Source organism: Micropterus dolomieu, linkage group LG23, assembly GCF_021292245.1.
Source record: "Micropterus dolomieu isolate WLL.071019.BEF.003 ecotype Adirondacks linkage group LG23, ASM2129224v1, whole genome shotgun sequence".
NCBI lineage: Eukaryota > Metazoa > Chordata > Actinopteri > Centrarchiformes > Centrarchidae > Micropterus > Micropterus dolomieu.
This window is the reverse complement of record NC_060172.1, coordinates 14,038,916-14,066,046: the sequence shown is the minus strand read 5'-3', so window position 1 is coordinate 14,066,046 and position 27,131 is coordinate 14,038,916. Positions and strand designations below refer to the sequence as shown.

At 39.3% G+C, this 27,131-nt stretch overlaps 1 protein-coding gene across 2 annotated transcripts in view; it reads right to left on the bottom strand.

The window, feature by feature from the left end:
* Positions 1–27,131, bottom strand: part of fstl4 (follistatin-like 4) — a 247,835-nt gene that overhangs the window by 18,716 nt on the left and 201,988 nt on the right. For both annotated transcript variants that reach the window (XM_046038829.1, XM_046038830.1), the window contains 5 exons: positions 25,359–25,525; positions 20,570–20,690; positions 8,138–8,299; positions 4,241–4,375; positions 2,937–2,963 (listed from right to left, as the gene is read on the bottom strand). In XM_046038829.1, the coding sequence (XP_045894785.1) occupies positions 2,937–2,963; positions 4,241–4,375; positions 8,138–8,299; positions 20,570–20,690; positions 25,359–25,525 (612 nt within the window). The remainder of the gene's footprint in view (positions 1–2,936; positions 2,964–4,240; positions 4,376–8,137; positions 8,300–20,569; positions 20,691–25,358; positions 25,526–27,131) is intronic.

Here is a 27,131-nt window from a genome sequence, read left to right as displayed (position 1 = left end):
ATTTGGAAAGTTTAAAAAAAATTATGACATAGGTTAACTGCCTGTTTTTTGATACTTTCCCGAGAAAGAATATGAACAATCTCAGCATAACACGTAAATCTATCAGTGGCAAAGCCCAAAGGATGCTACTGAGACTACCTGAAAGATGCCCCAGCTAACGTTACTGGGTAAAAGCCTCAACGTTATAGGCCTGGTACAGTTTCTCTAAGACAGATCATCTATCACTACCAGCTCATCAATGATGTGCTTAATGATTGTATTTCATAAAAAGTGTTATTCCAATGAAAAACCATATACAGCCTATGCGCCTATGGTTAGCTTAGCTCACTTTAGCGCCAGACCGCACCGTGGAAGAACAGAGAGAAGCGGGCGAATACGCACTTGGAAAAACGAGATCACACGAGCCCAGAAGCGGGTCTTAAGTGTAAAGACACCATCACTCGGGATTTTTGAATGCCGTCATTTGCCGAAGGAGTCCCCCCCCCCCGGAAACTCTGGTGAGTAAAGTTTGTAACCTTCAGGAGAGAGCCAAAAGTGCAGCGTGATGCAGGTTAAATGGGCGGGTTAAAACCATATTACTGTAGGTTAAAAGCAGTCGGAGGATGTTGTGAACACGATGTCGTGAACTGTTCAACAGTATTTTGTTGTGTCGTGGTTTCAGACTAATCTCTGGAGGTACTTTTGGATGTGTAAGCACATGTAGTACCTTCAGAGGTATTTTTATTTACAGTATTTATGATAATACATGTTAAAGATAATTTCCTTGACTAAACTGTGTAAACTTTGTTCAGTATTTTTTGAAAAAATACGAGATGGAGAAATTTAATTAAGTCGTAGTAGTGATGTCTTGCTTAAATGCTACCTGGTAAAGTTATAAATCTTTGGTAACGTTATAACAATGTAAAACTTAAGAAGAGTCCCTGGACAACAGGGTGATGATATTGAGTTTTGACAAATGGGATGAGATCTTATTTGAAGAACATTGACTGTGATGATTTATCTGATTTATTCTGGTTTTTGAGACCCTGGATTGTAGCTTAGAGGTCAACTCTTCGCTGGATGCAGATGGCGAGCGAGTCCCAGAGATGATGCACCCAGCTGCTTCGGGTCCCATTCAACAGGACTGACACATCAGATTACAGAACACTGGCAGATAAGAAAGATCCACCACACGTTCATGACCCTGCCCAGGTAGAGATACAAATAACTGAAAGACACCGGACACTTTTTAAAATTGTATTTTTTATGAAAGAGCTCTTCTTATTCTGGGGATTGTTTCAAACATGGTTGGTGCACTGAGAGTGTTAAAGGTGCTGTAATAAACCTGCCCAGTGTTCTCTAATCACACAGTTTATTTCTTACTCCAACACTACTCCTCTGAACCTAGGTTGGTAAGTTAGCTAAAGTGCTACACTAGTGTTAAATATTCTAGACCTGCCTTAAGCATTCAAAAACTATGCCACAGGGCTTTCCCCAGTATGTTGAACTATGATGCTAAGGGGCTCCCAAGTGTGTTATAAAGTGACAACAAGGGGCCATTGGTCCATATGTGACGACTTGGGAGTGAGAACGGGTTGGGTTGTAGATGGTTCATTTTATATCAACATTTGTACAGTTTATGCAGCAATAGTCTCTCGTGTTGTTGTTATTTTGTGAATGAATGGGTGAAAGGCATTATGTAATAAATAATATGTTCTGGATCCCTTTGTGTTGTGTCCGTTTCCTTTTTCTGTTCAGAAGAAAACTGATTCTTGAGTGTTACAATATCATTTGTAAATGCTTTGTAAGTTATATAGTCTTCACTTCAGATGAGCTCACACAAAGTACTTATTAACAACTAGTAAATGCTTTGTAACTACCGGAATTAATCATGAAATACTTTATTAACAAATGTTTAGAGAACATCTATTGCCTTTAAATTTCATTTGTAAATTGTTGAGACATTTATGTACTAATACTCAACTGCTTCATAGTGTGTAGACAAGAATAAAACATTTATAACTGTTTATGAATGGCTTACTAATGTGAATTAATGTATGAACAATGGTTTATAAATTATGAATTCCTTATTTACTAATGCTTAACTAATGCTTTATAGTGTGTAGTTTTTAAAAAGTGCTAGCAAAAGATTTATGCATTGACAAAAACTACAATGATGACTGATTTGTCAGGCTGTTAAGGCATTATTTTTGCGTTATACCGATGTAAGATAAAAGAGAAGAGAGAAAGTGAACACTCCCCAACAGTCTGTAACACGCTGTCAGAAAAAATAACAAAATATCCACTGTGTGGATACAGACACATAAACAAGCACTTGCACACACTGTTAATGACGCTAAATTTATCCTGAGCGCTGTTAAACGCTGACATATAATCCAAATGCTTGCACTGCATTGTAAACCACACTGGCTTCTTTTGGTTCTGTGGTAAACCTGATGTGGACATGATGTATATAAAACCGATTATATTTGTATTGTACTCTAAACCGCAGTGGGTTTTCCAGTGCAGTGGTAAAAGTGTACTTGTAGCCATGCTGATGTGGTAATAATATATATATAGTATTAAGGCAGGATGGATTTGTATACTGCTGAAAACCACAAAGTTGTTTTTCTTGTAGCCACCACAGTAGGTCTGTGGTATTATTTGCAGAATGCATAACATTTTTGCTTGTGTGTAAATGTTTCCTCCCCAAGTAATCTGAAAAACAGATTATAAAGCACACCAGAAAGAGGATGAAACACCTTGTGCGTGTGTGGAAGAAAGCAAAATTTGAAGTAAAGTTTTGCTGGAGAGAATAAATCCAGATTCTTCTGGGCAGCATGGCAAACATCTTGAAGCGTTATGTAGCTGCAGGCCCTGCAGAGCTACATAACGTGCCGGCCATATTTTCTTATTCACAAGAATACAAAAGCACTTTCAGAAATGTAATGTATTACCTTCTTCTCTCCAAAGAATGTTTGCAACTGCAGAGTTAGCCGTCGAGCAATAGAAAGGAAAAGGGGAAAAAGAGGAGGGAAAACATTAAATCAACTTTAAAAAACAGAGATCTTCCGAGAAACAGAGGTGGTGATTTCCTTCATGCCATGCCAAGACAAAACATATTTGACAGCTACAAAATGTTCCTCATGGCTGCTGACAGGACCATATTTCCTCCTAAATCAAGACATCACTCTTGAAGACAAGAAGACAAGATGACAAGTCATCGATTATTCTGTTTAATTTCAACTGGCCCGATAAGCTCTTTCTAGGTAGCGATGGTTAACTTGTCAAAATGATGCAATCTAATGAAAGACCAACTATCAAAGAAACATTAAATATGCAATTTAATTGTTTAAATCCTCTTATAATGCCCACAGTCAGAATATCCACTGATCCTTTTGCAGATAGACATCCTGATTGTCCTGGTAAATTGTGTTTTTTATTCGCACCACATAAAGGATATAAAATTCCTAAAACATCTCGTTTTCAGATGTTCTTCGGTGATTGCACTTGTGTCTGACCTTTGCTGTGTTTTCTTATACGCAATCAAAATTTGAATAAATCTTCAAGAACATGATATTTTTATTTGTGCGTATGGGAGTCAGATACGCTACATGTACTGTATCTCTCTTCTGTCAGGATCAGACTACACAATGTTTAAACAGATACGTTTTTATTTTAATCAGTAAAGCTGTCTACACAGGCTGTGTAACTGCTTGTGTTTTCACTTGCAATAAAAGTGTAACCACAACCTGAAGCATATTTTTATGCTTCAAGTTGATTCTCTTCCGTTTCATATGCTTAACTACAGTTAACATTGGACAAGTGCTTCCAAATGCGGGTAATCAATACTGTGCCTAAATGCATCTTGTGTAGACACGAACAGAGGACTGAAGCTCCTGCTGTTAAGCAGTTGACATGCTGCTTTCATAAAGTTGTAAAATAGCTACCACTCTGTGCATCTGAGCAGTGATGTACAATAATACTGAAACTAAAAGACAGCAAAACAGAGGCAATCATATTGTCAGAAAAACGTAATATTTAGCTTCTTTGTGTAACTTTAATCACTTAGACATAATTGTAGTATAGTATACAGTAATGTTGTAAAAATAGTATTTAAGAGGCAGCCATGCCATTAAGATTTACGCCAACAATTGGAATTATCTTTGACAGAGATGAGCTTTACATGTTTTTGTGAATTTACTGTTAAATGTTTTTACTTTCCACAGTAAAACGTGAAAGTTGATGCTGTATGACTTACGGGTCTTCTTGGCCGAATCTTCAACAAACAGAGAGGAGATATCCTCATCCACTCCCACCTCGTTCTTGGCGATGCAGGTATAGGCTCCAGTGTCCTCGTACCGGACGCTGCCAATAAAGAGCTCACTACCATTCGCTACAAGAAGAGACGAAAACAAAAAGGAAAACATGTTACTGTAAGAGTTTGTTGTTGGAGTACATTACATACACGTTTGAGACTGTTAGCTGGCAGTCTTATGCAGTGAAAAAAAATGCATTCATAATACAAGATTTCACAACAACTATGGTGTGGTTTCTTGAAGACCTCTTCAAACTAATTATCAAACTTAGAGGCCGACCAAATATCTGGACTAGAAAATTATATTTAACTTTTTCATAAGAGACGTAAAAAGAAAGAAAGAAAGAAATACATACAGGATGTAGATTTGTAGTTATTTGAATTTTACTCTTTTGATGTTTAGTTCTCAAACATTTAAATTCACTAAGCAGATTTGATGCTGGATCTCGAGGCGTTGATTCCTTATGTGGGAGTATAGTCTGACAAACTACAGACATGAAGTCAGAATGTGTCTGTATATCCATACAGATGCCGTGATCTCACATTCAGCACTCACTCATGCTCAGAAACCAAAAATAATGTTTAGAGCAAAATCAAGCGAAATAAATGGAGGTCAAATAAATAAGGATGGACCAGAAATGCTTCCCAAAAAGACTGAGGAATAAGTTGATACATCTGAGAAAGGTAAGAACAACTGGAAAGACACAAGGCTTGATGTGCAGATCAGATTGTTTTTTACCAACCCAAAAAATGAGTAATCTGAAATGTTGTCACTATATGTACTTAATCAGACTCCAACTAATATCTTTGAAATGTGATAAAAGCAAAGCCATACCTTGGGAATACGGTAACTCATCAGCCGTTAATATTATTGGAAACAACAAGAAAACAACAGAAAACTGCTCAAATTTATTGTGTTTGAATTATAAGACACACAAGTAACAACCTTGATAAGTTTCCAACTTTCAGTAAATTCACACAGCTGCTCAGTAAAAAATTATATAACTGCTTTTCTTACATTGTACTATTCTTCTGTACCCTTTTTGTCTTTCAGATGTTGGCCATATTATGTCGCAGAGGTCATCATCAGGGGCAGACTGTCTGATGTTTGCTGTAGCATCAAAGTCTGTGATGTACAGCTGCACCCTGATCCTTCCTGTACTGTATGTAGCACTACACAGAACACAACTCTACGCACTTTACGGCATGGGGGGAGTGAATGTCACAGCGGTGCACTTACAGGCCATGTTGCATAAGAACATGAAAGACGCCTTCAGTTTTCATCCCTTTAGGTGCATGTTTCGAAGCATCTATAGCATCTAGGAACTTCTACATCTAACATTCACACTATCCCTCTGTGTGTCTACATCATTGTCTTCTGACATGTACCTGTTAAAACTTAAAAACTAGTATACTGTGAGTGTTTGTCTTCCTGCAGGACCAAATATTTACCAAAAAGCAATAAAAGCACAGACAAAAAAAAAGTCGTTCTCGTTTTTATGTTAAAAATGATCTCTACCTTCTAATTCATGCCTACCGAGTTTTAAAAAGAAGTTGACGCAAAGCTTTTCACATTAGTGAAATGCCTTTCTGATAATAATTCTCTTTAATCAGGGGAAAAGTGTGTAATGCTTTGAAGTGAAAACTGCCTTGAAGCAGGCCTTCATAGACACCACTTAAATTACTTCTAATTCATAATTATGTTCTGATCAATTCCTATTGAAAAAAAAAAAAAAAAAAGATTCAACCACTCATTAAATTAGCCTTTATGTTACTTTGCAAGCTTGTAGCAGTTCATGATGACAGGGATTTTGAGTGGTTTTGTTAAATAAAAACCTCCAGGCCTTAAAGCAGGTATAAATTATATTATCTGGCCAAAGCAGGAAGCTGTTTTCAGCAAAATTTAGCAGCTACAGTAAATAGCCATATATATGCCTGAGGAGTTAGTTGAATATTGGACTTACAGTCATCAGGTGGTCTGAACATAACTCCAAATCAATGCAAATGTTCCTTCACATCTGCTGGTGTGTATAAATAGGCTACTGTTTGCTAACACGTTTAGCCAGATCAACTTAAAAAGTGGTAATATGTCAGCGTTGTGTTTGCTGTAGTATAGAAACTTTAGCCAATGAAATCTCTTGAGTGGAAAAGAACGCTGAATCATGTGTAAACCAGCACTTCAACTTTAAAAAAAAATATCGGCCGGCAGAGGTGCAGTTAAAAAAGAAAAAACAGCTTGGATACAATGCAGACAAGATCAGACAGTGATTTGACTCTTGGGCCTCTGCTATCGCCACCACATTTTCTGACGCTTCTGACGTCAGCAATATAATATACCAAAATAATCAACAAATTTGCAATATTATACAGGTTAGGTTGTAGGTTACTTGACCCTGTGCTATTGTGTGCATAGTACTTTGTGCTGGGAGAGACAACACACAGCACACTGGGCTCCGTGGTCATGATAATCCTTCCAGGCTCATACTTTGATGTATGTCAGCTGCCTTCATGACACTTAAGATGATTTCCTCTGTGGCTTTATAATTGCTACGAAACAAGTCAAAGACATTTACCTCTAGATTAATGAGGGATGTGATTTTAGTGAAGATGGACTTATTTTTTTGAAACTGGCCTGGGAAAACAAAGGTGTTGAGCCTTTCCCCCCCAATGCATCCGGGTAAAGATTTATAAATCGCACACGTCAAGGTATCCCTGTAGCTGCCTTAAAATATCTCTCCATAACAAACTAAACAACAGGGAACATCTGGCAAAGATCTACAACAGCCTCGAGTGGTTTCAGCACCGTGGACAGCTCCACAACACGGTTTCATTCACATGAAGCAGTTTATCTCTTTACTGTTCAACTGTGGCTTACAATCAATACTACTCACTATCAACTGTCAGTGTGTGGTTCAGATTGTACAGCAGCCAACTATGAGTACTGAGGGCAACACTTTTTCTGGGTCTTTATTACACTACTGACATTATATGTGATATGTGGAAATGAAATAGCAAACCTCTCCATCTGTGCTATGATCTTTTTTTATTTTTTAAGAGTGGCTAGATATAAATGGTGAATCTACCTTTCCGCTCTATTCTTTTCACTTTCATAATTGTTTTTAATAGGGAGAAAAAGCATAAATTATAACTGTAGGTAGGACTCCTGCCCTTGCCATTTCCCACATTAGTTGGCAAATCTGAAACCGTAGCCACTGCAGTGTTTATGTGTTGGTGAACCTTGCAGAACCTCCCATGTTTGAGTGTCTGAGGGTTGATAACAGGCTATTACCACAGGTAATGACCCACGCACAGCCAATAAACTCTCCCTTAATGAGAACTAGGCCATAAAAAGAAAAGCCGTGCTCCATTGTGCTCCTTCTCTCTGATGTTGAGAGTGTGTCTTTAAGAGCACTCTTCTAGCCTGGATAAGTAGCTACCTTCTCCTAACACATATCTTTCATTTTATTTTCTCTCTTAATCTCCCTTTTCATTCACTTCTAAAAAATACATCTCTTTATTTTGTCAGAGGAGCAAAATGAAGACATTAGAAGAGGGTGACCGCAATCTTGGTTTCATCACCTTGGTATAGAATGCAGATAAATTGAAGACAACAAAATATTACAGCAGACAAGTGGCACAGCTGAATTTTCAATAAAAAAGGAGTTAGTTTGATAGAACATCAGAGTGATTGTCAAGCTTTGTTTTTACTGTCCACATGCATAGTCTTTTTTCTTTTTTTCTTTGATTTTTGCAGTGTTGCTGCTGGTATGCAACACTGTGCAATTCAAAAACACTGCACCAAAACTTATAATATGCTGACAGCACTTGAACACTCCTCACCTATGAGAGACAGCTGTTTGGAGGATCTGGGCTGCAGGTCCATGCCATTCTTCAACCAGAGCAGTTTGGGATTTGGGATGCCGTCGGCGTGGCAGTGGAGGCTGGCAGATACACCAGGCTCCTGGGCCTGCGTCTCTGGATAGACCAGGATCACTGGAGGGACTAGACGCACCAACACAAACAAAGCCCAAGACACAAACAGGGAGAGAGGAGAGGGGGCGAGTGAAAACATAATTACACACTATTTCATGGTAGACTGTAACTCCTGGGGGAATATAGCACAAACACCCACACGCGCAGTGGGCAGAGTGGAATTTGTTTCACCCCAGCATGGAATATATTCACACATAACAAGAATCCAAGAGCTCTGGGGCTGCTTTATTTCAGCTCGACTCCTGCATGAAATAGATGTTGGAAGTATCTGCCACTTACCTCCTCCTCCGGGGAGAAGACTGCAAATGAATGAGGAGGAATCAGTGGAGAACAGGTAAGATGTCATTTTCTGGTTAAGATGCTGGTCACCCTCTCAACCTTGAGGCCGCTGTCAAATCCTTACCTCTCTCTTTATCAACTTACAACCTTGCTGCTTAACCCTAATGCAATATTAATATTGCATCTGTTGCTTGCTTGTTGCTTGCTTGTGCTTTATTGGTGTTTTTTCCCCCCATAATTTCTCTTTCACCCTATTATTAATCTAAAGTTTATTACATATTTTAATTGTTATCAGTACTGTGCACTGTAACTAAGTTTATTTACTCACACAGTGTACTTGAATAAAAACTTTAAAGGTACTTGTACTTCACTTAAAATGTTTCTGTTTTATCCTATTTTATACTTCTACTCCACTAAATTTCACGGGGACATACTGTACTTCCAGGATTTCACAAGTTCGCGATCACAACTACTAACACAAATTCAGCAAATCCCTGTGAATTCATGCAATTTTGACCAAGCACAGAACTTTTCTGCAAATTTAACTTATCTCTGTTTTCCAGCTTGTCACTTCCTTGTTTACAAGTCGCAGCAAACATGTGTGATACCAACGTCTCAAATTTGCTGAAAAAAAAAAAAAAGGATTGTTTTGCAAAATGTGCCGGGTTAGGGTTAGGTCCGTGAAATCCTGGAGGGACTGTTTAAAGATTTAACTATAATTTTAAAGTTTAAAAAAAACAAAACATCTACCATGCAGTTTTCACATAATCCCACAATTTCATCTCAAAAAACGCCCAAATCACTGCAACTTTCAACACAATTCTTTAGAAAAGCAGCCGCGAAAACAGGCATTTTAGACCGCGGAATCCTGGAGCAACTGACTTTTCTACTCCACTACACATTTACATTCATCTCACAGCTAGAGATATTGGTGACTTTATATTAAGATTTTATGTAAAAAAAAATAAAAAAAAGGTTTTTATGATATTATAAGAATTTCTATAATATAATGCATTGTTGAAGACCTGTTTGTGACCCCTTACAAAAAGCAATTGGAGTTTCTTTTCATGTTTAAGATGTCTGTGATTTGTTAACCGTTCCATAAAAGACACATGTCCACAATGTCCTCAGATGGTTTCATAACTGTTTGAGACTCAAAGAGTTAAAATGTTCCAATATTTCACACAAAAGATCAGAAAAAAATGTTCCTTCACATCAGTGATGAGACATTTTACTGCACAATCAATACTCTGTGTGTCTTTCGATACTTTATGTACATTCCGCTTATACTTATATACTTTTACTTAAGTAGAATTTAGAATGTAGGACTTTTACTTAATAACAACTTCATTTTTGTTTTTTCTTCTTTTGAGCCTGGTTTACAGATACTACATATCTCCCACTACCTCACACACACAAATTAAATACCCATCATCTCTTCCCACAAGCACGAGTACTTCTACTCACACATAGGGCTGTCTGAAAGTCCTGTGGTCTGTGTCTCCACGTCTATCTCTATATAATCGTTTGGTCTGTTTTTCTACCAAAATTGTACTTTGGTACAGCGACTCTTCCTTTCTTCCATTTTATACATTATGTACTTGACATTCCAGAAACATTCTTCATGAGCATTTATACCATGCTCTTGGGTACTATAATACCATAGAAAGAGTACTAGACTGCAACTATGGTTACTTCATCAATGCTGAAGCGCTATCATTCCTCTTGTCACAGAAAAAAAAAATAGCGTGGGTGTTATTGCTTTAATACAACACGATGCAAACCGTCCACTTAGTTTAATGTGGCACTTGGCTCCCTTCCATTCCACCTTATCTCATCTTGTGCCATCATGCTTGAAATGCCTTGATTCCCCCACACAAATATTTGATAATTGCCCTTCAGGACCTTAGTCTGTCTCCATGACTCCCTTCCCATCATCCTCTCTCCCTCTTTAGTTCAAGGTCTAAAATGCAGCCGCTTTTCTTTTCAATTAGCATCTCAGAAAAACAAAGCAATCACACCCATTGTCTCTCATAATTGAAAGAGACTTAATTGAATAAATTTTCCCCCTCCTTTGCCACACTGAGACAAAAGCACAGAAATAAGAAAATGTATTTGTTACAGGTAGGGGGGATTTTTCAAATTCTTCCTCCCTGGATTTCCTTTGGAGCTGCCTAGAAATAACTCAATTCTAAAAGGCAGGGGAGAGGAAGACCTTTATGCAGATAATTAATATGAGCACAACAGTGCTTTGGTAAGTTCAGCTTGCTGTCACACCGAGGAGCACCGATGCCACTATTTGAGCTAGCGGTCTCTCCCGCGAAAAGCCGTGCACCTCCAAGTGTAACGTTACTATTTAAAAACGGTAACGTTATACTATTCTTTGTGGGGTTCATCTGTGGGGATGATTGATTCTAAGTACATATTAAAGGCAGTTCAGAGTCATCAATAAGTTAATACACTTAGAAGATGTTGTATTCCGTGAGATTCAGCAAACAATCTGAGGTGATAACTGCGTTTGATCAGCGACGTTTCTGGAAGCTTAAGAGGTGGATGCATAATTCTGCAGAACAGCTGTTGTAGGCTACCTGCAGAGATTTACATCCACCTTTTTTGTCATCATATAATGCGCGTTATGCCTGCAGACAGGTAGCTGGGCTGTAACTAGGGCAATGGTTTAGTTAAAGTGAGAAATTAGGTGTGTGAGAGCCACCTCTGAGTTTGTTTGGTGGATTAGAATTTGCCAAAAAAGGTAGTACAGTTCAATAAGAAATATAAAATAAGATCCTTATAATAAACGTTCAATAACATCTGACTTGAGTAGTTATTATTGCACAGTGTCCAGCAGCAAACCGTATATTGCACATATTAGGAAAAAGTGTATTTCACATTGCCAGCCCTAATTACTGTCACATGCCAGAGAGGTTATCATGCTGAGGCGATGACAGAGTTCAGTAGCTTTATGGCTCTTTGGAAGAAGCTGCTTAACTGTCTACCCATTGTTGTCTTTACAGGTGCCAGAGGAGCTGATTTCAGAACCCTCCAGATGTGATTAGCTGTGTCCAGCTCTTCAGGAGAGAACAGCTCCAGCTTCCAGCTCCTGCTTTTCTTTTTACTCACAACACCTGAACACTACTGACATGAAATTATGACACTGGGTTCTTATCAACAGATTCTGTCATTATAATAACTCAACACATTTCAAGTCCTACAAAACTACTTTTACATTTGTAACCTTTTAATATTGATGTTTTCATGAATGCAAGACAAGAGCTTAATTTATTAAACTATTGCTTTTGTATTAGGAATACTTTGTTATAAAGTGTATCAAACTAATTATACATAATAAAATCATTCTTCATCAGTTTCGTATTTTAATTTTAAATAGTGTGATCTAAACTTAATATATTATACACTGCTCAAAAAAATAAAGGGAACACTTAAACAACACAATGTAACTCCAAGTCAATCACACTCCTGTGAAATCAAACTGTCCACTTAGGAACACTGACAATCAGTTTCACATGCTGTTGTGCAAATGGAATAGACAACAGGTGGAAATTATAGGCAATTAGCAAGACACCCCCAATAAAGGAGTGGTTCTGCAGGTGGTGACCACAGACCACTTCTCAGTTCCTATGCTTCCTGGCTGATGTTTTGGTCACTTTTGAATGCTGGCGGTGCTTTCACTCTAGCATAAGAGGGAGTCTACAACCCACACAAGTGGCTCAGGTAGTGCAGCTCATCCAGGATGGCACATCAATGCGAGCTGTGGCAAGAAGGTTTGCTGTGTCTGTCAGCGTAGTGTCCAGAGCATGGAGGGGCTAACAGGAGACAGGCCAGTACATCAGGAGACGTGGAGGAGGCCGTAGGAGGGCAACAACCCGGCAGCAGGACCGCTACCTCCGCCTTTGTGCAAAGAGGAGCACTGCCAGAGCCCTGCAAAATGACCTCCAGGGGTTTACAGCCCAACACCGTGCAGGACGTTTGGCATTTGCCAGAGAAAGATTGGCAAATTCGCCACTGGCGCCCTGTGCTCTTCACAGATGAAAGCAGGTTCACACAGTCTGGAGACGCTGTGGAGAACGTTCTGCTGCCTGCAACATCCTCCAGCATGACCGGTTTGACGGTGGGTCAGTAATGGTGTGGGGTGGCATTTCTTTGGGGGGCCGCACAGCCCTCCATGTGCTCGCCAGAGGTAGTAGCCTGACTGCCATTAGGTACCGAGATGAGATCCTCAGACCCCTTGAGACCATATGCTGGTGCGGTTGGCCCTAGGTTCCTCCTAATGCAAGACAATGCTAGACCTCATGTGGCTGGAGTGTGTCAGCAGTTCCTGCAAGAGGAAGGCATTGATGCTATGGACTAGCCCGCCCGTTCCCCAGACCTGAATCCAGTTGAGCACATCTGGAACATCATGTCTCGCTCCATCCACCAACGCCACGTTGCACCACAGACTGTCCAGTAGTTGGCGGATGCTTTAGTCCAGGTCTGGGAGGAGATCCCTCAGGAGACCATCCGCCACCTCATCAGGAGCATGCCCAGGCGTTGTAGGGAGGTCATACAGGCACGTGGAGGCCACACACACTACTGAGCCTCATTTTGACTTGTTTTAAGGACATAACATCAAAGTTGGATCGGCCTATAGTGTGGTTTTCCACTTCGTGTTTTGAGTGTGACTCCAAATCCAGACCGCCATGGGTTGATAGATTGAATTTCCATTGATAACTTTTGTGTGATTTTGTTGTCAGCACATTCAACTATGTACAGAAAGGAGTATTTAATGAGATTATTTCATTCATTCAGATCTAGGATATGTTATTTTAGTGTTCCCTTTATTTTTTTGAGCAGTGTAGTTAATAGCTGTAAATAAAAATATTAAGATGTTATTTATAGGCTAACATTTTACATATGTTAGTAGAAAGTAAAAAATGAAAGGTTGATGTTATATACTGTTTTATTTTGACATTTCTTTAAGAGACAAATGTGACACTGACTGAGAAGTTACTCTGTAGTGAAAAACAGAATTATGTGCACACTGAATAGTTTTGAAGCCCTGTAGTAGGTGTCATTTATTGCCACCTCTGAGAAGTTCGTGTGGCTTACATTGTATAGACTCACCTATTTGCTACATGTGCATTCAGTCAGCTCTGAGACCTCAGAGTTTGCAAGGTCACAATAAAAACCACCTAGTGAGATTCATAATTACTCTGTGCAGATCAATTTTTTGTTTCAGCACTTAACCCACAGGATGGTTTGGATGTGCCCACATTGTTCGGTGTTTAAACTAGACTATTATCAGAGCAGCAAACAAGGCACTCTTCACAAACTTCAGGCTCTGTTATACAGTCTGTGGTTACTGGGTGTATGGCTCCTTATTTATATTAAAGTATAAGTTAGATAAAATACTCCTGCACACATAGAAATACACTACATAATTACTTTTCAACATTTCATGTGAAACATGTTGGGAGTATTTTCACTTTTTAACTTATACTAGACTGATGTTATCAAGCAAGAGTTCAGTTTTAATGTTTCATGTTTTATCTGTGGTATACGATTAGCTTTTCAGTAAGTAGTAAAGACAGGGAGTGCTAAAATATATATATATATATATATATATATATTTTACAAGTGAACCATAAACCATATATTTTTTTTAAATGGATCTATGATACAAATATGGACAATATTTAAAAGTCAAAGTAAACAGAAGGAGAGAACGCCTTTCCACGTCAGTCCACGACAACAGATAGACTTCCACGACAATAACAAGGCTTCCAGGTCTCTGCAGCTCTCTGGCACCAGGTGGGACATCTGATCCACAGTGTGACTCTGGGAGGAAAATGTGTAATACATTCATCAGGTGATAAAAAATATAAAGTAAATACAGATGATTCTTTAATAAATAGAATATTGTGTTAATTCAAAAAGTGAATCTTTGATATATTCTAGATTCATTACACAAAGCGAAGCCTTTCAAGCCCTTTTTGTTTTCATCTTGGTCATTACGGTTTACAGCTCATGGAAATAAAAACTCCACTATCTCAAAATGTATTAAATTTTTAGAATACATACATTTCTGTATTATAAATTATACAGAAATGTCCACTGGAGAAGAGCTCTCTAATCAAATAATTAACTCAAAACACTTGCAAAGGTTTCTGAAGCCTTTAATCTCTGTCTGGTTCTGATGCTCACAATGAACTTTTCCTCAGTATTCAAATTTTTTTAGATGCTCCTCTGAAAGATGCCTCAGTGTTTTAATGTTGACAGCACTATTATGTCACATATGTGGGAGAAAATGGAACAAGGGAGACAGTCTTTAAATGTTTTTGTGTTGTCCTTTTAAGACAGACAATTTTATATCAGCTGTCAAATGTCCAGTAGCCAAGACTAGCAACGTTATTTTAGACTCAAAGTTTAAGCTTTGAGTACCAGATCTGGAGGCATCAGAACCTCAACAAGAATCTTGTGACAAATATAAAAAGTACCTTTCTCTCTCAAGTGTCCTATTCCACACAATAATCCCATACAGCCCTGCCAACAGCAGCAACGTTACTCAAAATAGCGGTGTGGGGAATTAATTAACGTGATAGCAGCCATGGCTTTTACAAGATATACAGCTTCCATCATGTAACTGAGGACTCTACCGCTAGCTTATTACGTTTATTACTAGTAAGTTAACATACTGAGGTGACGTCCAAATAAACGACTCGTAACCGCTCGTAACCAACGGTATGTAAAGTTAAAAGGGTTAATTGATTTGCTTGAAATTGTTCGTTTGAGCTGTAACATTAAGTAAACTTAAGGTAATTAATAACTTAGTTAACTGTTAACGTTGGTCTCAACAAAATCTAACGTTAGTGTTGCAAAATAATGTTACTATATATATTAAAAAGCATTTAAAACCTTGTGAAGTATTATGTCAATAACAGATATGTGAGTTATTTTAATATTCACTGGTGTCTTACCTTGACTGTGAGCTGGTAATGTCGGTAAACTGGTAACAACATGGCCGCAGGTTCCAACCTCCACTGTACAGCATCGCAAAGTAGCATTAGCTCCTTAGCCTGAGCTAACTTGGTAACTTCGAACTAGGTATGAGTGGTTTCTGCAACATGTCACCTCAGCTCCACCTACGGCTCGCCTCTTTCCCATTTTTGGTTATCCGGGAGTGACACGCAGCCGGCCAGCTCCGCTGATTTTGAGCTTCAAAACGCCTCTTCAGAAACCAACGGGTGATGTCACGAACGCTACATCCATTTTTATATACAGTCTATGGTAACAGCTTTATGGATACTTTTCATCTGTAGGGAAACTAATTGTTTTGACAAACAAGACCTTCTACACTAAAGCACAGCTTAATTATACAGGAAATCTACATAATATGGAGAAACTATTGATATATTTTGATTTGAATTATTGTTTCAGTCATTTTTCAGGAAAAAACGCTAAATGTTCAATGGTTTAAACTTTTCAAATGTGAAGATTTGATGCTTTCCTTTGTCATATATAAATAGATAATTAGATACACGGCTAAAAAAATTTAAGGTACCACTCAAATCACACATCAGATATCTATGAACAAAACAGTATAAAGTTCAAAATCTTTACTGTACATTGTATAATCTGTTGAGAACAAAATCACATAACCAAAGAAGGCTGACCCAACTTGCGTGACATTCATCACGGCAACTCATTCAGTCACTAGTAGTGTGTATGGCCCCCACGTGATCCTGATGAGGCAGCAGATGGTGTCCAGCGTAAGGTCTGACAACTGCTCTGGATTTCACCCTGGTACCTAACAGCAGTCAGGGTACCGTGGATGTCTGTATGTACCCTCTAAGGATATGCCTTCCCAGACCATCACTGACCCACAGCCAAACCGATCATGCTGGTGATGTTGCAGGCAGCATAATGTTCACCACGGTGTCTCTAGACTCTTGTATGTCTGACACGTGCTCAGTGTAGACCTGCTCTCATCTGTGAAGAGAACAGGGCACCAATGGTGGTCCTACCAATTCTGGTAAATGCCAATCAAGCTTCATGGTGCTGGGCTGTGAGCACAGATCCCACTAGAGGACGTCAAGCTCTCATGCCACCCTAAAGGAGTCTGTTTCTGACAGTGTAGTCAGAAACATGCACCAGTAGCCCACTGGATGTTATTTTGTATGGCTCGGACAGTGCTCCTCCTGTTCTTCCTCGCACAAAGGAGCAGATACCGGTGTTGCTGCTGGATTGATCTCCAGCTTTTCTCGTATAACGGCCTGTCTCCTAGTACCTCCTCTATGCTCTTCAGGTTGTGCTGCAGGTACCACCTCATGCTACCAACAGTGACAAGGACACTAGCAAAATGCAAAACTACAGAACTATCAGTCAGGAAGGATAGGGAAAGAGCAATTGTCTGTGGCCACCGCCTGCAAAACCATTCCCTTTGAGGGTTGTCTTGTTGATGCCTCTCCAGTGCATCTGTTGTTACTTTCATTTGCAGCAAAACAAGTGACACTGATTCACAATCACTTATGTTTCCTAACTGGACGATAAATATTCCTGAAGTTTACCTGACTTGATGTTATAATGTGATGATCAAGAGTCCCCTTAATTGTTTTGAGCAGTGTGGATAGCTAGGTAGGTACACGACTTTTACAAAAAAACCAAAAACAAACATAAAAAAATATAAAGAATTAAAATACAATTAACAAATTTACAAATATGTACTAGTAGAATGTAGTAGAAGTAAAAAGACATAGATGTCCCCTTGACTATATCTGGGCAAATGACTGTAGAAGGATGTGCATTGTGCAATTGTCATTCAGGAGAAATAAGTCTCCTCTCCCTGGCCAGAGGGGAGCCACTGTATATTTTAATTGCAGTGTGCAGGAATGACTTCCCGTTGCGGCCCTTGTTGCGGAACTGAAGGAGTAGGTGACTGAAGAGACTGAGTCCGACCAGTAGTTCACGCATGACAGTTAACTTGATATCTTTGTTGATGTTTTTTTGGAGTGCTGGTCAGACAAAACATGACATTTAAAGACATCAACTTGGCTCTTGGAAAATATCATAGGCATTCAATTTTTCTGACATTTTAGACACAACAAATCGTCAGATGTGAGAAAATATTGGGCAGATGAATCAACAATTAAAGTAATTGTTAGTTGCAGCCCTAAAGATACTTTAAGTCTCACAAACCCTAATCAGCGTTTTGTTTATTCACTTGTTTACATAAATCATTCATGCAATGCATTAATACTGCAGCCCATGTGACAACCACTGTGACTCCTTTCACAGCATTAAATGGTAACACTTCTGCAGTTAACAAAGGGGTACTGTATGTGGAAAGATTGTGGAGTAGTTTAGCTAATATGACAAAATAGAACATATTTGTAAAAAAACTAAATTATATATCCACATTAGGGGTGTGATGAGAGCTTGCAATATTAAAACTTGACGATATTTCTTGTCGAGGTGAAAAGCTGTCTCACGATATCAGCATGATGGATATCAGCACAATTCCTTGAAATCATTCATGCATAAGGCACAATGAGGGACACTTAAGTCCTTCTAAAATGGCTGTGGAAGTATGCCCGACAAAAAAGTTTGGGAACCACTGCCATATGACAATGCTGTACTTAATGTATCTATGGTGGGCTTTGTTTCCAGACATTTAAATCAGCATGTTGGCTTAATTGCCTTTGTAGTGGACAACAGTGTGGATTTGTGCATATTATATTAAATAAATTTGGAGCTACTCCAAATTCCTCTTTTCCTCTCCCAGAGAGGAGCAGGAAGGTTGAGATCAACTTTCAACAGACGGCTGAAGAGACCCCAACAGAATGGGGGTGGAGGTCACTCTCTCTAAGTGCTATTCCTGAGCAGTTGATCGTAAAACTGGCACCTTTGATTCCTGAAGCCTGATAACGTGGTGCTTGACTGTTAAACTGACAAAAAGGGACATTAACCAGCGATTAGCATTTCCCTGAACAGCCTATCAGAACTCCCCTTTAGAGGGGGGCAGGAAACCCTAAACTGCCCCCCCCCCACACCTCCATGGCAACTGACCTTGCTCTGTGTTTCATTACCCCATCAAAGGGATACCCCTTCACGCCTATGTGACAAAATCCAGAGCACCACGGACCGTCCTGAACTTTGTGTAAACAAAGACTGCAGTCTCCAAAGACTCAAAGCATTAACTAGTTAATTAAATCTTTTAGTTACTTGATTACATTTGCCTCTATTTGAGTAGTTATGTTACCATGTTGTTGCTATCTGTTGTTGATATTAGTGCTGAAAAGAATCTAAATAAGTTACTTTTGCAGTGTTTTTATTTTCAGCAAGATTAAGGACACTCCGTCATCTTATGTGTAACCAATGCTTGTTCACAATACTTTCTCACACAATTCCTTTAGAAATGATGATAAAGAAATGTCATACTATACTCTTATTAATTGCCGGCTTGATTTTAAGGCTAAATAACTAAATTCCCCAGTTCCTAAGATTGTTTGGAATAATCTAAACTTTCCTCATGTAACCTGAGCTCCCCCAAGTGGACGAAATAAGTATTACATACCATCATCGGAAATGCCGTTAATGTATAAATGTCACTCATTTATCATGACCAATAATTTGACAATTGTTTTCCTGTTACCAAATGCTTAACTTAGAACGGTACGACTGTTTGACCAGTGAGGTTTGATTGTGGAAAATATTTGATTATAATACGCGCAAATAGATTTTCCTTTTCTTTTATAGACATTAAAAGTTTAGAAAGGCAGTCCCTTGGGAAACCGGAAACGCCCCCTGGGGGAACCACGCCCCTGACCACAAAAGAGCGACACACGACGTCGCCCTCGTGCTCGCCTTCCGCTCTGCTCTCTGGACGCTTCGGCATGCGTCCGGCGTGCCTTTCCCGGCAACGCCCTAAGAATTCCGACCAGCGCAACAAAGCCTTTGTTTCGCTTGAAGCTACATACGCGAAGTGCTGCGACATCGATTTTTACCTCTTTACTTGTTTTATTTTCTCTTTTCTCTCTCTCTTTCTTTCTTTCTTTCTTTCTTTCTTTCTTTTGTTTTGTTAAAGAACGACCAAGTTCCCTTTTAAGCTTTTTCGTCGAACCAACTTCACTGAGGTCAGACCAAGCTACGTGATCTCGCCAGCGGCAACGAAGGACACCTGAAGAACAGCCGAATTGCCAGACGGAGGACGGCCAACCCTTGAGGTTTTTCTTCACTCAGACACGGAGAACCCCGGAGAATCTGAGAACCTAGCAAAAAGCCAGGATCGGACAGCTAGCGTGGGACCCGTGCAACAGGCCAAAGCAGGCCGCCGACAAGCAGTAAGAACCAACAACACATTCTGTGATCAGGGATGTCCCATAATGTTAATATTGTCTTTTTAACTCCTAAACTCATAGCTTACTTTCATTAGTTCTCCTCTGCCGAATGAGTCAAATGCTTCCCACAATCGAACCTCCATTCTCATTGTTTAGCCATTGTTTATTGCCCTGATGTATTTAACCACCCTTTTATATCGCTTTAGTTAGTTAATAAATTCACTGTAATCAAGGAAGTGTGTGTGGTGCCTATTTCTACGTCCCTGCCAAGAGAATTGACCCTTTAGATATGAGACTGACTGATTGATTTAAGATAATTGAGCGATAATTAACTAACTGATCACTAGTGAATAATTGTATAATTATTAAAAGCTACCTAGAGGTCCGGAGACTCTAGGATAATAACTCCGGTGGTGCCCCGAAATGAGAGATTTTTATGGTTAAAAGTTTCTGAATATTAAAATTCATAATTGGGTATTAATTCTCATAAATGTATTAAAATTCATAGCTAGTTTTAGACATGCTACACCTTGGAGACAGTTTTTAACTATTCTTCACTGATAGAGAAGACAATAAGAAAATCCCCTCAGTGGGGAACCAGAGAGTAGCACAAAGAAAACTAAAGCATTTTGTCCACACTGTAAGTAAGAAATGAGCCACTACTGACCATTCACCTGCAGCACATGTGTCTGATAGAGGTCTTCATAGCCGTAGGCATGGCAACTGTAGTTCCCCATGTGGATTGTTGTCACCTTGGTGATGTACAGGGAGCCATCGTCCCCAAAGTCCTGTAACACGAGGAAGAAATGGAAGAGGAAAATTAAGTGAAGAAAGAAAAGGCGTGTATGGTGGTGAAGAAGAACAGAATAGGAAAAAGGGGGGGGAGGAAGAACATGATGAAAGAAGGGAGAGAAAGAACAGGAGGTGGAGGAGAGGGAATAGTGATAAAGAATGGGGGGGGGGCAGAAAAGAGCCACAGGGAGTGAGGGAGAACCGAAGGTAGCTTGATAGAATACATAAGGATGCTTGGAGAGAGCAGGGAGAAGAAAGAGGAGGCACACAACAGCAGGGAATGATGGGAAAAGACAAGAGAGAAAAAGAGTGATGTGAAGGGGAAGAGAGACCATGAATCAACGGTTTCCCTGTTGAGCTGAAGCAGGCGTTGGGGAATTTGATCCTCCTCTCTCCCCTCATCACGCTGCCTCAGCCTGATAAATGGCAAGGGTTAAAAATATAAAGCCCATTAGGTTGATGAATGGAGCCGGTTGTTGTTGGTGCAGCATGCGGCAGTCACCAGGGGGTTCCAGCCACAGCTTAGGGCGGATTAAGGCATTAAATAGTTTGCTGTCCCACCAAGTGGCAGAGCAGATGTCCTGATGCAGCTCTGTTGTGACATGGAAACCACAAACGGCTGCTTTCCTTCTGAAGTCTCCAGAAATTAATGTGACCTGACAGGGGGTCGCCTTGTGACAGGAAGAAGTGAAATGATTTTCTCGTAAGAAAGACGGGGGAAGTTCAGGCAGACTTTAAAGTTCAGATTATACAATTAAGGTGAGAGATATAACTACACCAGCGAGGGCAATTAAAGCTGAATAGGCCATTTGGGCTAAAAAGTATGTTATTATTCAAAAGTAAGTATGTAATATGTCTGGCAGGTTATGCCGCATATAAATTTAGTTTAAAGTTTCTTTGTGGTTCCTGTGAAAAAAGGGGGAATCCAGTAGGACCGTCTGTTATTTATTTGGATCGTCAATTGAGATGCCCCTGATTCTAACTTCATATAGTCAGACTTGTTTGGTAGGCTTTAAATTAGTTTCAAACCAAACTGCAATGGACATGGGCAAGGGTGATAAGGGTTTTATTTATCTGACTGTGTGCTAATCTGATATTTTTATGTCACAGATGATCATCAAGGGCACTGAAATGTTAGTCTTACAGGTAAAAGATAAGACTTAATATTAAGGTCATTATAGGAGTTTAATGTGCGGCTGCTAACTGCTCTGCAGGTGTGCTTGGCTGTAATATAACTGTAAGTAAGGGGGTATTGACACAGAATCAGTAATAATGTTCTGCTGTATATGTATTTGTTAATGTTGTATTTTCTCAAACTGAAACTGTCCCAAACTAGCCAACCAGATTAAGATACAGCTACAGTCTGCTTGGCTAGTGTCATTAGTGACTAAGAAGACATTCATGTGAATTGGAGCTCATCTTAACATAATGGGAATCGTTAACTTTTGAGGCTAAATTATATGCTTTTGTATTGGAAAGAGCAGTGGAAGAATTATAGATGAGGATGGCCAGTGGCCACATTCAAATTAATAAAGTCAATACATCTGGAAAGCAAAACTACATTTATGTCCTTTGACCTATTCGCCAATAGTAATCATCACTGCCTTTTCATAATCCACAATAGTAATGATGCAATAAACTTCAGAGCCACATTCATTTAATGTTTACACTGAAAGTAGCTGTGTAGTAATTGTTTAAATAGGAAATATACATAATTGATTTCATTTCTGAGTGAATCAGTTTCCAATCTCTCTCAAATGCACAATGATGGACAACAGTGGGTACAGTTTAGGCAGCTATAGCTGATTATATTGATGTTCTGTCTACACCTGTTTGTAGTACCCCTTGTCTTTTTGCTCTCTTCCAATCAAACCTGGTGAGGCAGGACTAAACTATCCAACATACACAGTGCAGTTACTTTTGGAGAACATAGCTCTACTCAGAAAACAGAGAGGAAGAAATGTAATGAAAACAGTAGAGTGGAGAAGAAGGTGGGCAGAGACAGACAGAAGGGTAACAAAGACCAGAGAGCGGCTGGGAGAGAACAGTCAAATGAGACAGACTGTAATGTAGCTCTCGGGCTGAGGGGTTATATGCCAACGTGCAGAAAGATTTCAATCATTGTCGAATGAAACTTCTGAAAACAAGCCTGTTTCCATTAAACACAGTTCAATGGAGGAAAACGGTGTGTTGAAAGGACTTTGACAGAAAACTAAGGCCCTGTGATAGACTGGCGTCTTGTCCAGGGTGCACCCCGCCTTTCGCCCAATGTCAGCTGCTCTAGCCCCCCACGACCCTTTAAATGATAAGCGGCTATAGTAAATGGAGGGATGTATGTAAGTTTCCCTCCCTCGTCTCTTTATTGACCTACATTGTTTAAAGTTGACCTTAACAATCTTAAAAATGTTGGACAAAAAAAAAAAAGAACGACATAGAAGAAAACAAGAACACAAGTCCCGTATTGTTTTCACGGTAACTGTATTTTTCGTCATTCTTTTTTTCTGGTGTCGTCATCTTCCCCTTATTTTGCTGCACATCTACTATTCTAACAGACAAGAACCCATTTTGTACTCCATTTGTATTTATCCTTTATTAAGCCAGGACGTCTATTGAAATACAAAAACTGGCTCAACTGGCAAAATTGACCAACTGGCCACAAAAAGTTGACATTCGTTCAACTCTTATTCTTCTTTCTGGCTTTGACATTAGAGCTGCAATGATTAATCAAATAAGTGATTAGTTGTCAATTATTAAATAAATAAATATAAAATGTAAATATTTTCTGTTTTTTTACTCCTCTATGACAGTGAACATCTTTGGGTTGTGGACAAAACAAAACATTTGAGGAAGTCGTCTTGGGCTTTTGGAAATAGTGATCAACATTTTATAGACTAATCCATTAATCAACAAAATAATGATCGCTAGTTGCAGCCCTATTTGACATCCAGTCAACACATGATAATTCTACAAAGTACTGTTTCTTTCATTAATTTAGGGACTTTTACTTTCATCATCTTTGATTTGACTGAAAAAGAAAGTCAAACACAGACGGGGCTCCTCTCTCACTGTGTTCTGTGTAAATTCATTATGCACGGTCTAGAGCCTGCGGGACCTCTGTTGCCATCACCTCTCCTCCAGTCTCCACCTTAACACTTGACATTGTTTATCTGCTCATCATCACAGCAGACCAACAAGGCCGCTCATTAACATGCAATTAGTGAATTGTGATCCGGTGGTGGGTAAAGCAAGGCCAGTGCTGTGCTGTCACCTGAGCAGATGAGTCTAAACAGTAGCATAGCCACATACTTCATAAAGCACTGAGCAAGTTATAATTCTCCTGATTCATGGAGAGGGCTTGGGAGTAAAACCTTATTGTTTGATCCTTGACTTTTTTCTTGCTACTATTCCTCTCTCATTTCCTCTCTTGCTTAAAGCCAAGTGATGGTTTTGACGTCCAAGTAGGTCCGCACTATGTACATTTCATCATCTGACGAATTCTGTGAAGGCCCGTGTGGATGTCAGTGTGCGCCCAAAAAAACTGCGCAGGTGCAGAATCTCAAAATACAAGTGCACCAGCTACACATGTGCTGCAATGTGTCCAGAATTTAAAATTAGCGGAAAAACTCCCAGAGCTCTTAATACTTAAGCAGCAATGTGATTTTCTCATTTCTAAAAGGTGTTTATAGACTACTTGTTTTCAATCAATATGAGGAGCCCCCCAACTGTGGCCACTTGCTGCTGTAGCTTATAAATATAAATATTAATAAATATTAATGAAGCGGTCCAATTATATTTCTAGAAAGAAACATTTTGAAAACAAACACACCTTAGGGTGGTAAGCATGCACACCATCTTTTATGGGTTTCAAGCATTTTAAAAAGAGGTTCTACTCAGGATCACGACATAGATCTACATTCATAAATATGTTCTGTATAAATAATATTAACTTAGTGGTTTGTGTAATGTTAAAGGGGTCACTCATAGTTAATGAGTAGCTCAATGCTTTGGGTTTGCAGTAAATTTACTGTATGATTCAATCGCTGTCATCATCCATCATGTCCAGCAGCAGGAATTGGCTGTTATCAGCAAACAAACTCTGACTGTACACTACCTGTATAGCACTTAACTGCAGAGAGAAAGTTAGCAACTAGCTGGTGAAGAGGGCTGAACATTTACAGCAGCGAACGAAATAAATACTTTTTTTTAAGAGTTAGTGGAGCGAATCAAGAGTTATAAGTGAGAACACGAACACAATCGCAATGGGATGATAATGTTGCTCTTATGTTTGCAAACACATCAGCCGTGACAGCTTAAATATATCCGGGCTGCGTATGTGTGTGTGGGTTGTTTTGGAGTTCTTTTGCCCCTTGTCGCCCAAAAATCTATTAATACTGCTTTAATAGTATTCATTATGGGATCAATTGAGTATACATAAGCAGTGATGTTGTCATAACCAGAAAGATAAGGGCTAAGACAACCCTCACTACATATACGCATACATACTTTTTGCTTAAAAAACTCCAAGCTTATAAACCAGTAACAACCAACCAACCTAAGTTATTCATTAGGCATAGCACGTGTTTGAGAAACACATACCTTCATCATCACCAACAGGAACAAACTATAGCATCAACCTTGATGGAGAAACAACAACATGCACTCACGTTGATGTCCTCCAGGTCCAAGAAGTTTAGTATGATGCCGTTCCTCTTCCAGATAATTGGCGGGCGCAATGTCCCCTGGATAGCACAGGTAAGGACGGCACTTAGGCCCACTGTTACCGTGGAGACGCTGATCTGCTGGTCCTCCGCCAGGCTCAGCTGCACAACCTCTGTTAGAATGAGAGTATGGACGTCAGAAAGGCAAATAACGTGTAGACGAGGGTAAGAAGGAAAGATTTAGACAAATGAGAAGATGGAGGAAGAAGGAGAAAAAAGGATGGCAGAGAAAATCACAAATCAGAACGAGTGTGCTGATGTAGTGGAACTGTAGCCAAGCTTAATACATTTCTAAGCATCCATCTCATTACTAGTGGACCGGGGAGGATAAACAGCTGTCCGGGAGTGAAGGATATCCAGTATGAAAAAAGACTGCGTGTCAGAGGACACACAGCTAGCCAAATATCATTCTTCTCATTAAGGGAAATTTATGTTCACTGAAATGGCCATCCAATTCAATTCACCTTTACGGCAAATTAAGAATTATTCTTCACTGGTTCCCCTTGGCACCATAAATAGTACCTGTCGCCAAGCTGTGTGGCCAAGCGCAAAATCTAAAGTCACAGTTATAATCTGGAAACTGAATCTTTTTCTTGTTGTCAGTTTAAACTTGCATTGAGCCCAGTATTTTAAGTAGACATAAAATCAGTGTCTTTGCAGCAAAGTATAGAGTGTGTGCCATGTGGTCTCACTATTAAATTTATCACAAAGTATAAAATTGGAAGAAGAGCATGAAGTATGCCAGTGACTGAATGCGAAGTTAAAGCACGTGGGCACTGACATGATGTATGTCAGTGTGTGACCCTGGGTCAATATTGGCTGGGGACAGGATACACTTGGGTCATTAAATAAGGAGACAGACACCTGATCGAAATCTGAATGGAGCCATCTAAGTGTAACACTGTGCAAATCACAAATATACACACACAGCGCATTTACTGGACTAATACTATTAACTGCACTTGCTACATGACTGTTTAGTACTAAAATATTGTATATATATATATATATATATATCTTTTAGGATCTGAAAAAAACTAAAAAGCAGGAAAACTGAAATGTGGCATTATAATAATAATCCTTATTTGTAGAGCACTTTTCAAAAACAAGTTACAAAGTGCTTTAACAAGTGTAAAGAATAATACAAAAAAGATAAGAGCATGAAAATTTTATATAAAATTAGTAAAATACAATAAAATAAAAGGGATAAAATAAAGTCAAATAAGATCGGGAAAAGCTCTCCTATAAAAGTATGTTTTAAGAAGGGACTTAAAAGAGTTCACTGACTCAGCCGACCTGATTTCCTCGGGCAGGCTGTTCCAGAGCCTCGGGGCTCTGTCCCCTTTAGTTTTCAGTCGAGACTCTGGAACAGACAACAGACCTCTGCCCGAGGATCTCAAGGTACGTGCTGGTGCATATGGGACTAAAAGGTCAGAAATATAACAAGGCGAGAGGCCATGAAGAGCTTTAAAAGTGATCAATAGAATTTTAAAGTCAATTCTAAAACATACTGGGAGCCAGTGTAATGAAGCTAAAATAGGAGTAATGTGGTCATATTTCTTTGTTCTGGTTAAAAGCCTGGCAGCTGAGTTCTGGACAGTCTGGAGTCGATCAATAGATTTTTGGGTTAAACAGGTGAAAAGGCTGTTGCAATAATCCAGGCGTGATGAGATGAAGGCGTGTAAAATTGTCTCGGTGTCCTTAAAAGTTAACATAGAT